General features: G+C 44.9%; 1 protein-coding gene across 1 annotated transcript; it reads right to left on the bottom strand.

Annotated features, from left to right (window-relative positions):
- Positions 1–33: 33 nt before the first annotated feature.
- Positions 34–14,119, bottom strand: LOC120055017 (complement factor H-like). The gene is made up of 8 exons (XM_039002861.1): positions 13,965–14,119; positions 12,909–13,091; positions 12,423–12,528; positions 10,406–10,482; positions 1,409–1,600; positions 1,096–1,284; positions 721–906; positions 34–424 (listed from the first exon to the last, which is right to left on the bottom strand). The coding sequence occupies exons 1-8, from the start codon at positions 14,077–14,079 to the stop codon at positions 222–224; spliced, it is 1,251 nt and encodes a 416-aa protein (XP_038858789.1). The 5' UTR covers positions 14,080–14,119; the 3' UTR covers positions 34–221.
- Positions 14,120–14,650: the final 531 nt, after the last annotated feature.

Raw genomic sequence — 14,650 nt, forward strand, 5'->3', positions numbered from 1 at the left:
ATAACACTGTTCCCCTAATAACAGACAAAATAATTGAGAATTCAAAACCAGAGGTACTTTATTGAAGCTCGGACTGACATGAAAAACAACTCCTGTGAAGTCAATGTTCCTTAGTTTATGCAAAGCCCCAGAACAAATAGTTTGAGCAGACTATTGACAGGTTATTCATTGGCATGTTTGTCCAACAAGCCTTTGCCCATCTCTTCCCGTAGCTGAAGCCACTATTGGCAATGAGGCAAGTTCATGACCCCGTTTATACACTGCTGACGAAAACCAACGATACCTGGGCTCAGTCTACTATGACCAGTACACTTAAAAGTGATATGATCTCCATGTGTGGCATAGAGTTTATTTTGATCTTCCGGAGGATATTTAAATTGGATGTTCTGTGTGTTCATCAGCTCTTCATCCACAGTGCAGGGTTCTGAAACGAGAAGATTGTACATGAATCAGTGTGTGAATGTGTCAAGGGCCACTGAGATTTAGTTGTTTTTCATTTTAATAAATGATATCACTATACCCATAGATCCTTGAGGAATGTCACTTGTCAATGCCTCAGGAGCATGGTTAAACAGTTACCTTTTAACTAGATGCATTTTTAAATAGTAATTAATCAGTTGATCTTGAATTCCATTCCTGGAATTCATCCTTTCTGATCAATAAAGGGGAGTGAGTAAGCGATTGGTTAAAATTGGGCCAATGTAATTTTAGAGAACTTACTCAGGCAGGTTATCGGTCCTGTCCAGATCCCGTCACGACACGTCTTGAACGCTGAAGGGGGCTCAAGGATGTAGTATTTCTGGCAGTTATAATGAACTGATTCTCCGTGTCTGTAGCTTTCTCTGGTATCGTCCTTTGTGTCTCCGTTTATGAGATGTGGAGGTGGTCCACAGAAATCCTTGGGCTCTAGGAAGACATGAGTGACGTCAGAGAAATAGTAGTGATGAAATGTACCAAGCTGCTTTTCTTCCCCAGCAAGAATAGTAGTCTAGAAAACTTTCCTACCCTTCCAAAATGCTTTATTTTGCTACATTCTAAATCTACTTTAAACAACTTGATTGTTCCATTTGTCAAATCAATAAAAATACAATTTACCTTCACAAATTGGAAAGGAGTGACTCCACTGTCCATTGCTTGTGCAGGTGACCTCTGATTCCCCCTTCAGAACGTGTTTAGAGTTGCTGCACTCAAACTGTAGTCTGTGTCCATACTTCATGGTGTTGTTTTCGGGAATTCCTATCACGTTCCCATTCTTAATCTTCTCTGCAGCTTCACAAGTCACATCTATTATGGAGGGGAAAAGTAGAAAAATTGCTGAATATAACGTTTGCACACCTGATGTAACGTCTGAAGGTACATATTGTTGATAAAGTGATTTGCTTAGTTTCGGCTAAAGTGAAATGTTTACCTTCACAGGTGGGGAAACGGTTGTTCCACATCCCCCCCGTGGCACACACTACCTGTGGGTTTCCCTTCAGTTGGTGTGCTGGGTTGGGGCAGCTGAACCTGAGCTCATGACCGTACTGTATAACACCATCATCATCTGGCAGACCGCTCACAACCACCCGTCCATCTGTAGCCTCGTGGACACAACTCACCACTACGGAGAAGGATCACATTGCAGGGTGTTGTATAGTCTATAACTTCATGAACCCTCTGAGTTACAGTGTAATGTGCATTGTATTAAGTAAGGTGTTAAGCTGTATATACTATAATTAAGCAATAAGTCCTGAGAAAAATGGCCAATATATATGGGCAATATACCACGGCTAAGCGCTGTTCTTAGACACAATGTAACACGGCGTGCCATTTAAGTGTGCCTTTAGAGGCCATGCAATTCAGTACTCATCTATAAAACAAAAGCAATTTAGATCAAAAGAGTCCATATTAACAAAGGAAATTGAAGGATTAACAGTACAGTTAGATAGCAATAAAAACGGTACAATAGAGGCACAGAATAAGTTAGAGGTAAAACAAAAATAAATGGAGGAACTTATTCAAGAAAGATCCAGTGTAATATATTATAAAAATAAAGCGAACTGGATGGCATATGGGGGAAAATGCACCAAATTCTTTTTCAATCTTCAATATAGTAATGCTACCAAAAAAAAAGTATTAACTTGTTACAAATGATGGAGTCACGCATGATTCACCAAATTATATATTGAAAGAGGAAGTAAAGTACTTTAAGAATATGTTTTCGTTTCAGGCTCCTCCATCCCCACTAACTGAAACTAATTGTATGGATTTTTTTCCTAATAATAATGTAAAATTAGCATCTGTACAGAAAGACTCTGAAGGCCAAATTACAGAGAAGGAACTGCTTGATGCAATTGGGGCCTTTAAGGCTGGGAAAACTCCAGGGCTGGATGGCATACCAGTGGAAGTATACAAAACTTTTTTTGATATACTCAAAGGACAATTATTAGCATGTTTTAACCACTCCTATATAAATGGTAGATTATTGGACACGCAACAAGAAGATCTGATATCATTATTACTGAAACAGGACCCAAGTGGTATATATAAAGATCCAATCCTAGCAAAATGCTTGGCGCATAGAATTAAAAAAGTATTGTCAGAGATTATTCATCCTAATCAGACAGGTTTTTTACATGGATGATACATTGGAGATGATATAAGACAAGTACAGGAAACAATTTAAATACTATGAAATATCGGGGACACCAGGCCTGGTTTTCATCGCTGATTTTGAAAAGGCTTTTGATAAAGTAAAACTGGAGTTTATATATAAATGCCTAGAATATTTCAATTTTGGGGAATCTCTTATAAAATGGGTTAAAGTTATGTATAGTAACCCTAGGTGTAAAATAGTAAATAATGGCTACATCTCAGAAAGTTTTAAAATATCTACAGTAGAAAAACAAGGTTGTCCACTATCGGCATATCTATTTATTATTGCCATCGAAATGTTAGCTGTTAAAATTAGATCCAACGATAATATCAAGGGATTAGAAATCCGTGGCTTAAAAACTAAGGTGTCATTGTATGCTGATGATTCATGTTTTCTTTTAAAACCCCAATTAGAGTCTCTCCATGGCCTCTTAGAGGATCTGGATACTTTTGCTATTCTCTCTGGATTAAAACCAAATTATGATACGTATTGGATCACTAAAAAAATTCAAATGTTACATTACCATGTAGTTTACCAATAAAATGGTCTGACGGAGATGTGGACATACTCGGTATACAAATGCCAAAAGAAAGAAATTATCTCACTCCAATACATTTTTATAGAAATTTAGCAAAAATAGATAAGATCTTGCTACCATGGAAAGGAAAATACCTGTCTATTTGTGGAAAAATCACCCTGATTAACTCTTTAGTGTAACGACTCCCACCGAAGGTGGCTCCCCTTCCTGTTCGGGTGGCGCTCGGCGGTCGTCGTCACCGGCCTACTAGCTGCTACTGACTTTTCCTCCCCCTCCTTTTTTGTTGAGTAGTGACACCTGTTTGTGGTTAGGGTGATATGTGGGGCTTTATTACCCAGCAGGCCGTGTGCGGGATTGTTGTGTGTACAGTCTGTACATTCTTGTGTGTCAGGGTACGTGTATGTTGGTTTGTGATTTTCGTGTTTTTCACTTTGTTTGTGGTGAAGCATTCGTTTTAGAGTAGCGTCGTGTTTTCACCCGTGTGGGGAATTAAATTTGGAACGCTACTCTGAACTCTCTGTCTCCTGCGTTTGACTCCTTTCATCCACTACACCCCGGGCATTACAGAATCCCGCACCAATCAGGAATGGAGTCAGCAGGAGCAGCGGCAAACCCACTCCCATCTATGGAGGAACGGGTTCTACATCACACTACCGTACTCCATCGCATCGGTTCCGCCATGGATCAAATGATGGAGAGAATGGACCGATGGGAGAGGAGTGGTCTCCTCTCTCCACCTGCAGTCTCTCCAGCTCAGGATTCCTCCTCTCCTCTCTCACCATCCTCCGGCTCCAGCGCTCTCTGTCTTGCGCTCCCGAGGGATTATGATGGAGCGGCAGCGGGATGTCAGGGGTTCTTGTTACAACTAGAACTGTACCTGGCAACCGTGAGACCCACTCCCTCGGGAGCGGAGAGGGTGAGTGTCCTCATCTCCTGCCTAACGGGTCGTGCTCTGGAGTGGGCTAACGCTGTCTGGAATGGCCCAGATTCAGCGAAGGAGCACTACCCCCCCCCCCCCCCCCCCCCCCCGGGAGAGCGACTGGTTCATCTCAGGCAGGAGAAGAGGAGCGCCCAGGATTACGCGTTGGAGTTCCGGACCTTGGCCGCGGGGTCTGGGTGGAACGACAGGGCCCTTATAGATCATACAGATGTAGTCTCCGGGAGGATGTCAGGGAGCTAGCGTGCCGGGACGAAGCTCTCTCCCTGGATGAGCTTATTGATATGTCCATCCTGCTGGACAATCTGCTGGCTTCCCGCGGCCGTTCGGAGAGGGTCCTGTGTGTTCCTGCACCCATTCCCATGGAGTTGGGAGGGGCCGTGCCGAGGGGTACCGGAGGAGGAGGCTCCCCCTGCACCAGCTATGGTCGGAGAGGACACACGGCCGATCGGTGCTGGGGGGGTCCATCTGGGGTCGAGATGGCAGGCGGAACATTTCTCGGTCACCTCAGGTGAGTAAGCACCAGACTCACCCAGAACCCCCTGTTAGTCATATGTTTGTCTTAAATTTTTTTCTTACGTTTTTTCCCTCTTCCCAGCATAAGACACTAGTCGATTCAGGTGCAGCTGGGAACTTTATGGATCGCGGACTCGCCATCAAGCTAGGTGTTCCGCTTGTGCCGATAGATTCTCCTTTTCCTGTGCACTCCCTAGATAGCCGGCCATTTGGGTCAGGTTTGGTCCGGGAGGCCACGGTTCCACTGGACATGGTGACGCAGGGAAATCATAAGGAACGTATAAGTTTTTACATTATCGATTCGCCTGCGTTTCCAGTGGTACTGGAGATTCCCTGGCTGGCTAGTCACAATCCTACTATTTCGTGGAAACAGGGGGTTCTCCAGGGGTGGTCAGAGGAGTGTTCTGGAAGGAGTCTGGGAGTTTCCATCGGTGCCACGTCGGTGGAGAGTCCAGACCAGGTGTCCACGGTTCGCATTCCCCCCGAGTATGCCGATTTGGCAATCGCTTTTAGTAAAAAGAAAGCGACTAAATTACCACCTTATCGACCGGGTAGGGATTGTGCGATAGATCTCCAGGTAAACGCTGCGCTTCCAAAGAGATATGACTTTGTCCCAAGAGGAAACGGTGGCTATGGAGACATATGTCACTGAGTCTCTGGGACAGGGGTACAGTCGGTCCTCCATCTCACCCGTCTCCTCGAGTTTCTTTTTTGTGAAGAAAAAGGAGGGAGGTTTGCGTCCGTGTATTGATTATAGAGGTCTAAATGCCGTCACAGTGGGGTTTAGTTACCCACTACCTCTCATTGCTACGGCAATGGAATCATTTCACGGAGCGCAGTTCTTCACAAAACTGGATCTCAGGAGCGCGTACAGTCTGGTACGTATTTGGAAGGGAGACGAGTGGAAAACCGCATTTAGTACCACATCGGGCCATTATGAATACTGCGTCATGCCATATGGGTTAAAGAATGCTCCCGCCGTTTTCCAATCCTTTGTAGACGATATTCTCAGGGACCTGCACGGGCAGGGAGTGGCTGTTTATATCGATGACATTCTGATCTACTCAGCCACTCACGCCGCGCATGTGTCTCTAGTACGCAAAGTGCTTGGTAGACTGCTGGAGCATGACCGATATGTCAAGGCTGAGAAGTGTGTGTTCTCCAAACGAGCCGTCTCCTTTCTGGGTTATCGCATTTCCACCTCGGGGGTGGTGATGGAGGGTGAACGCATTAAGGCCGTGCGTAATTGGCCGACTCCGACCACGGTAAAAGAGGTGCAGCGGTTTTTGGGTTTTGCCAACTACTACCGGAGGTTTATCCGGGGTTTTGGCCAGGTAGCAGCTCCCATTACCTCACTGCTGAAGGGGGGTCTGGTGCGTTTGCAGTGGTCAGCAGAAGCGGACGGAGCTTTCAACAGGTTGAAGGCGCTGTTCACGGATGCGCCCGTGTAGGCGCATCCGGATCCCTCTCTAGCATTCATAGTGGAGGTGGACTCGTCCGAGGCTGGGGTAGGTGCCGTGCTATCACAGCGCTCGGGTACGCCACCAAAACTCCACCTCTGGGCTTTTTTCTCTAAGAAGCTCAGCCCAGCGGAGCGTAACTATGATGTGGGGGACCGGGAGTTGTTAGCGGTGGTCAGTGCTCTGAAGGTGTGGAGACACTGGCTTGAGGGGGCTAAGCACCCTTTTCTCATCTGGACCGACCACCAGAATGTGAAGTATATTCGGGCAGCTAGGAGACTGAACCCACATCAGGCAAGGTGGGCCATGTTCTTCACCCGATTCCAGTTTACTCTATCGTACAGACCGGGCTCCCAAAACATAAAGGCGGATGCACTGTCCCGTTGTTTCGACACGGAGGATCGGCCCACCGAACCTACCCACATCCTTCCCGCCTCAAGGCTTATAGCACCAGTGGTGTGGGAAGTGGACTCGGACATCGAGCGGGCATTAAGGGCGGAACCCGTTCCTCCTCAGTGTCCGGCGGGGCGGAGGTACGTGCCGCTTGGTGTTCGGGACAAATTGATTCGGTGGGCTCACGTCCTACCCTCCTCGGGTCACCCTGGGGTGAGGAGGACAGTGGGGAGCCTTCGGGGGAGGTATTGGTGGCCTACTTTGGCTAAGGACGTTGGGTTTTATGTCTCCTCCTGTTCGGTGGAGACATAAAAAAAAATGCGCTCAGAGTAAAAAAAAATGCGCTCAGAGTAAGGCTCCTAGGCACCTTCCTAGAGGGAAGTTACAACCCCTCCCCATTCCACAACGGCCTTGGTCACATCTATCCGTAGATTTCCTGACCGACCTTCCCCCGTCTCAAGGGAATACTACGGTGCTGGTGATTGTGGATCGGTTTTCTAAGTCCTGCCGTCTCCTCCCATTGCCCGGTATCCCTACAGCCCTGCAGACTGCGGAGGCATTATTCACCCACGTCTTCGTTTCTGATTGGGGCCCCCAGTTCACGTCCAGAGTATGGAGGGCGTTTATGGAGCGTTTGGGGGTCTCGGTCAGCCTTACCTCCGGTTATCACCCTGAGAGTAATGGGCAGGTGGAGAGAGTGAACCAGGAGGTGGGTAGGTTTCTGCGGTCGTATTGCCAGGACCGGCCAGGGGAGTGGGCGAGATACATCCCTTGGGCCGAAATGGCCCAGAACGCCACTCCTCTACTAACATGTCCCCCTTTCAGTGTGTATTGGGGTACCAGCCGGTCCTAGCACCATAGCATCCGAGCCAGACCGAGGCTCCTGCGGTGGAGGAATGGGTGCAGCGCTCCAAGGAGACATGGAGGGCCGTCCAGGAATCACTTCAACAAGCTAGTGGACGGCAGAAGAGGAGTGCTGACCGCCACCGCAGTGAGGCCCCCGTGTTTGTACCGGGGGACAGGGTCTGGCTCTCGACCCGAAACCTGCCCCTCCGCTTGCCCTGCCGGAAGCTGGGTCCGCAGTGTGTAGGGCCCTTCAAAGTCCTGAGGAGAATAAACGAGGTGTGTTATCGATTACAACTCCCTTCCTATTATCGTATTAACCCCTCGTTTCATGTGTCTCTCCTCAGGCCTTTGGTAGCTGGTCCCCTGCAGGACGGTGAGGTACCGGAGGTCCCTCCTCCCCCTCTCGACATCGAGGGGTCCCCGGCGTATAGGATACGAGCCGTTCTGGACTCAAGACACCGGGTGAGGGGCCTGCAGTACCTCGTGAACTGGGAGGGGTACGGTCCGGAGGAGAGGTGCTGGGTACCGGTGGGGGACATTCTGGATCCATCGATGTTGAGGGATTTCCATCGCCTCCATCCGGATCGCCCTGCGCCTCGCCCTCCGGGTCGTCCTCGAGGCCGGTGTCGGCGCGCTGCGGGAGCCGCGCGTCAGGAGGGGGGTACTGTAACGACTCCCACCGAAGGTGGCTCCCCTTCCTGTTCGGGTGGCGCTCGGCGGTCGTCGTCACCGGCCTACTAGCTGCTACTGACTTTTCCTCCCCCTCCTTTTTTGTTGAGTAGTGACACCTGTTTGTGGTTAGGGTGATATGTGGGGCTTTATTACCCAGCAGGCCGTGTGCGGGATTGTTGTGTGTACAGTCTGTACATTCTTGTGTGTCAGGGTACGTGTACGTTGGTTTGTGATTTTCGTGTTTCTCACTTTGTTTGTGGTGAAGCATTCGTTTTAGAGTAGCGTCGTGTTTTCACCCGTGTGGGGAATTAAATTTGGAACGCTACTCTGAACTCTCTGTCTCCTGCGTTTGACTCCTTTCATCCACTACACCCCGGGCATTACATTTAGTCATATCACAGTTTACCTATTTGCTTATGGTTTTGCCTACACCCAGTGACCTGATTTTTAAATTATATGAACATAAAATATTCAATTTTATTTGGAACGTCAAGCCAGATAAAATTAAAAGAGCCTATTTATATAACGAATATGAATTCGGAGGGCAGAATGATTAAATATTAAAGCATTAGACCTCTCACTAAAGGCATCAGTCATACAAAAGTTATACTTAAATCCAAACTGGTTCTCTAGTAAATTGGTACGAATGTCTCATCCTATGTTCAAGAAGGGCCTTTTTCCCTTTATTCAGATTACACCGGTCCACTTTCGGTTGTTTGAAAAGGAAATAATCTCCAAAATATCTTTATTTTTTAAACAAGCCTTAGAAAGTTGGTTGCAATTTCAGTTTAATCCACCAGAAGAAATAATACAACAAATATTGTGGTTAAATTCAAATATACTAATAGATTTCTTTTAAATGTATTTTTCGAAGAAATAAAAAAAAAAAAAAAGTATTTTTGTGAATGATATCATAAATAGGACTGGTGGAGTTATGTCACACATGCAGCTAACACAGACATATGGAAATGTCTGCCCTACCCAAAATTACAACCAATTAATTGCAGCATTACCACAAAAATGGAAGAGGCAAGTAGAAGGGGAAAAAGTAAGGAACTTGTATGTCGGCCCTGTATTAAAGAACATAAATGGTTAAAGAAAAGTGTGATAAATAAAAACATATACCAATTTCATTTAAGGACCAAAAAACTGACAGCTGTGCCATATAAATTGCAAAATAGTTGGGAAGAGATTTTCGATGTACCCATTCCATGGCACATGGTTTATGAATGAATTATTACACAAAACAACGCCGGATGCAAAACTTCGAATTTTTCAATTTAAATTACTATACAAAACTCTTGCAACTAATAGAATGTTATATATATGGGGGATACAATCTTCCCAGCTCTGCAGATGCTGCTGTGAGGAGGCAGAGTCATTAGATCATTTATTTTGGTATTTTCCATATGTAGCTCGTTTTTAGTCACAGGTCCAGGAATGGCTGAAGAATTGCAACATTTTCCTAGAACTAACGCTGCAGATAGCAATACTGGGTGATCTGAAAAGCCATAGTCAATCAATCAATAATATAATAATTATTTTAGCAAAAATGTAATTTTTTTATTTACAATCTGTAGAAGCTATGAGAATAGAAAGGTTCAATTCGTTTGTGAAGCATCACAGCACAGTTGAAAAATATATGGCAAATAGAAATCCAAAATGGATGATGTTGAGAGATAGATGGGAGAGGTTGAATGTAGCTGAAGGGTGGGACTAATAACAAGATAAAACATACGGGGTCTGTAAAATGTGTATAGGTTCAGAACTTTTGTGAAATAGCACAGTTACAAATAGAAATCAAACTGGATGGACATCAGAAATAGAGGAAGGACTAAAAACAAACAAAATATAACTATTGTAAAATAGACTGTGTCTGTAAAATGTGTATAAGATGTATGAATTGAAGGTAAAAGCCGAACTGTTTATTAGTTTACTCCAATTGGGGGATCGGTGGTAGGGTTTGCGGGGAATAATAATAAAGGTATATTCTTTTAAAAAGTATGTATGTCTATATAGGTATGTGTATGTATACATGTGTATATGGATATATTTACCCCAAAAATATATGGGGGATTGGAAATGATGCAGACAATTATATTGATGGAACCAATATTCTTTCCGCAATATTAAGCTGATCTACCCCTTAAATAAAAATAAATAAAAAATAAATAAATAAAAAACACGGCGTGCCTGGATACAGCTATTAGCCGTGGTATATTGGCCATATACCAAAAACCCCCGATGTGCCTTTTTGCTAAAATAAACTGGTTACAACGTTAGAACAGTAAAATGTTTTTTGAGGGGTCATACCCATGGTAACCGGTATAATATACCACAGCTTTAAGCCAATCAGCATCCAGGAGCCAAACTACCCAGTTTTTAATATTCAATGAATACATGGTTACCTTCACATATGGGCAGGTGGTTGCTCCATCCTGCCACCATACAGGTTCTGATGTCCATTTTGCTCACCATCTGATAACTACAGACATTAATAAAGTGATTAGGTGGTATTATGAAGTCTGTGACCTCATCAGCCCATACGAGACAGGCTGGATTCAACCTCATACTAGACAGGCTGGATTCAACCCCATACTAGACAGGCTGGATTCAACCCCATACTAGACAGGCTGGATTCAGCACCATACTAGACAGGCTGGATTCAGCCCCATACTAGACAGGCTGGATTCAGCCCCATACTAGACAGGCTGGATTCAACCCCATACTAGACAGGCTGGATTCAACCCCATACTAGACAGGCTGGATTCAGCACCATAGCAGACAGGCTGGATTCAGCCCCATACTAGACAGGCTGGATTCAGCCCCATACTAGACAGGCTGGATTCAGCCCCATGCTAGACAGGCTGGATTCAGACCCACACTAGGGCTGGATTCAACCCCATACTAGATGGGCTGGATTCAACCCCATCAAGACGGGCTGGATTCAACCCATACTAGACGGGATGTATTCAGCCCCATACTAGACAGGCTGGATTCAGCCCCATACTAGACAGGCTGGATTCAACCCATAAAAGACAGGCTGGATTCAGCCCCATGCTAGACAGGCTGGATTCATCCCAATTAAGACAGGCTGGATTCAGCCCATACTAGACAGGCTGGATTCAGCCCAATACTAGACAGACTGGATTAAGCCCATTTAAGACAGGCTGGATTCATCCCATACTAGAAAGGATAGATTCAGCCCCATACTAGACAGGCTGGATTCAATCACATACTAGACAGGCTGGATTCAGCCCCATACTAGACATGCTGGATTCAGCCCCATACTAGACAGGCTGGATTCAGCCCCATACTAGACAGGCTGGATTCAGCCCCATACTAGGGCTGGATTCAACACCATAATAGACAGGCTGGATTCAAACCCATACAAGATGGGCTGGATTCAGCCCCATACTAGACAGGCTGGATTCATCCCAATTAAGACAGGCTGGATTCAGCCCATACTAGACATGCTGGATTCAGCTCATACTAAACAGGATAGATTCAGCCCCATACCAGACGGGCTGGATTCAGCCAATACTAGACAGGCTGGATTCAGCCCAATACTAGACAGGTTGGATTCAGCCCATACTAGACAGACTGGATTCAACCCCATACTAGAAAGGCTGGATTCAGCCCCATACTAGACAGGCTGGATTCAGCCCCATACTAGACAGGCTGGATTCAGCCCCATACTAGACAAGCTGGATTCAGCTCATACGAGACAGGATAGATTCATCCTAATACCATACGGGCTGGATTCAGCCCCATCCTAGACAGACTGGATTCAGCCACAAACTAGACAGGCTGGATTCAGCCCCATACTAGACAGGCTGGATTCAGTCCATACTAGACGGGCTGCATTCAACCCCATACTAGACAGGCTGGATTCAGCCCCATACTAGACAGGCTGGATTCAGCCCCATACTAGACAGGCTGGATTCAACCCCATACTAGACAGGCTGGATTCAGCCCCATACTAGACAGGCTGGATTCAGCCCCATACTAGACAGGCTGGATTCACCCCATACTAGGCAGGCTGGATTCAGCCCCATACTAGACATGCTGGATTCAGCTCCATACCAGGCAGGCTTGATCTAGCCCCATACTAGACAGTCTGGATTCAGCCCCATACTAGACAGGCTGGATTCAGCCTCATACTAGACAGGCTGGATTCAGCCCCATACTAGACAGGCTGGATTCAGCCCATAAAAGACAGGCTGGATTCAGCCCCATACTAGACAGGCTGGATTCAGCCCCATACTAGACAGGCTGGATTCAGCCCCATACTAGACAGGCTGGATTCAGCCCATACTAGGCAGGCTGGATTGGGAGGACAGAGGGCTATTGGTGTGGGGGCTATTAACAAAAACATTTATCATAAATAATAGTGAAACGCAATCTTAAAAAAAAAAAACTTGCCCATCATTGCAAGTGTATTTGATAGTGGCCCCAAAGACAAAGTCATCCCCAGCTTGGATGCTGTAGTGGCCATTGGCAGTTTCATCAGGGAGCTCACATGGTTTAGCTAGATGTCAGGAAACAGCAGGAAAACAAGATCATGATACAGTATTTTAGAAAATGATGTGTCAACAGATCTTTTAGAGTGTTTAACTAAGCTATTATGGAGTTATGCTAATCATAACTGGTACTATAGCTATTTTATTGAGGAAAAATGTACATACTAGCAGTGATAATGTGGTTGTCTCACTTAGCTATCTTAAAGGGATAGGGATTTTGGCAGTGAGGCCCATTATCTACTTCCCCTCATTGACAAAATCCCAAACTATCCCTTTAAGATAAATGCAGGAACAATAAGTCGCTCTGGATAAGAACGTCTGCTAAATGACTAAAATGTCAAATGTATAACAGCAATTTTGAATCTATAACATTTAAATAAATACTCACGATTGCATTTCCCCTGACGGACCACCACCCACTTATTCTTCTTACACTGATAACTTATTCTGCCTGCTGGCACAAAGCCAACGTTGCAGGAAAAGAGGACAATGTTGTCCTCTTTGTACTCTTCTTTGACGCTTTCCTCAGTGACCCTGGCATTGGGCACATTTGGTAGAGGTCCCCTGCACACTGACAGAGGAGCAGAGGAAAAACCTTTAGACAAATAGAGAGCTTGGGACTACAAAGTTCTATGTTGTTATTGACACGGCCTTGTTCTGTTCAATGTTCTCTACCTATGTAGTACTCAAAATACCCGAATTCATGCTGTTAAGTTCAAAAGAATACAAGATCAAATTCGCTGACACCATTCAAACCTTTAAAGCCAATTACCTCAGAATCTTCTTTTAGCAGATAGAACCTTTAAGTCCCAAGCACTGATTATCACACAGCTCGATTACAGTAGTTTAGCACAAATATCTTTCAGTTCTGTGACATTATCGGATCTGTATCAATACAACATTAAATCATGATGATATTATTAGAAATGAGGAGATTCATCTGCAGTGGAATAAGTTAGAGATGAATTAGGGTTACACATGAGTTGGAGACTAGCATTAAAACCTTTTAAAGGCACATTCTGCAAAATTAACAGTGGGAACTAGGGGTGATGAGGGTGCTGCAGCACCCCTTGAAAAATTAAAAAACATGCAGTATATTTTTTATACACAAAAGTAGTGCATTGAGCCATTAATCCTCCTGATCCTGGCCATTGCCATCTGTATTAGCAGACTGACACAGCCCCCCACCTCCCCCCACGGACAAGAAATTTCCCCCTGAATGAGAAATCACGCTTATGTCTGCAAGATTTTCTGCTGGTTAATTGTCATTTCACTTACTTATATATTGACAATGAGCTAAATTATTAGCTATAATAAGAAATGTGAGTACATCAATTACGTTTACTCACTTTGTCTAGTCAGAGTCTTACAGAGCAACTGGTGAATACTAACACAATGTGGGCTTTAGAAGCATGTGAGAAAGTGAAGGAAAACACATCCTTACCAGTCTGAGCTGATGAAGCATCCACATTCACCCATACCACCAGACACAGCAGAGTCAGAGATGATTTCATGTTGAGCAAATGGTAGATGCAGTTAAAATGGAAGGAGTAGAACATAAATAAACAGTGTCTATCCCAAAGTTAATGTTTGTCTACAGAGTTACAGCCCCCAGGGAGCACTGAAGAGGACCTCTGTCCAGGGTGACTGACCCAAAATACTAGAATTCAATCAAACCTACATTGCGGGGAGGGGAAACACTGAGGAAAATGCTCAATGTAGGAACTGCATTGGTTCAGTCTATTAATTAATTGAGCAAATCAAAACAAATGTAAAAGTGCAAATAATTTGGTCAGCCATATAGAGACATATCTAATCTGAAGAGCATAGGTTTAGAGATAGAAAGATATTTAGACAGGTAGCAAATACTTTGAATGTTGATTGTAATGATGATAAGCTCCATTTGTAAGGTCATTGATGAATCACCAAATATGCTGAACAAATCTGTACTGACATAAACCTCACATAAACCTGTCTGTTTACTGTCTATTGACATAGCAATGTTTGTTCCAGCAAGACAACCTTTTCCCGTCAAGCCGTATTATCCAGGGGCAAAAGGGGAGGGCCAAAATCGATTTAAAGTTAATGTTTTATTGACTTCTACACCTTGAGAGCATGCCAGGGTTTACC

Source organism: Salvelinus namaycush, chromosome 10, assembly GCF_016432855.1.
Source record: "Salvelinus namaycush isolate Seneca chromosome 10, SaNama_1.0, whole genome shotgun sequence".
In the NCBI taxonomy this organism is placed as follows: Eukaryota; Metazoa; Chordata; class Actinopteri; order Salmoniformes; family Salmonidae; genus Salvelinus; species Salvelinus namaycush.

Bases quoted from the DNA above. Each gene is read 5' to 3' on its own strand.
- LOC120055017 (XM_039002861.1), bottom strand. From the start codon at position 14,079: ATGTTCTACTCCTTCCATTTTAACTGCATCTACCATTTGCTCAACATG. The intron at 12,529-12,908 runs GTGAGTATTTAT...CCTGACATCTAG, and splicing joins CCGTCAGGGGAAATGCAATC to CTAAACCATGTGAGCTCCCT. The intron at 907-1,095 runs GTAAATTGTATT...ATGTCTTCCTAG, and splicing joins CTCCTTTCCAATTTGTGAAG to AGCCCAAGGATTTCTGTGGA.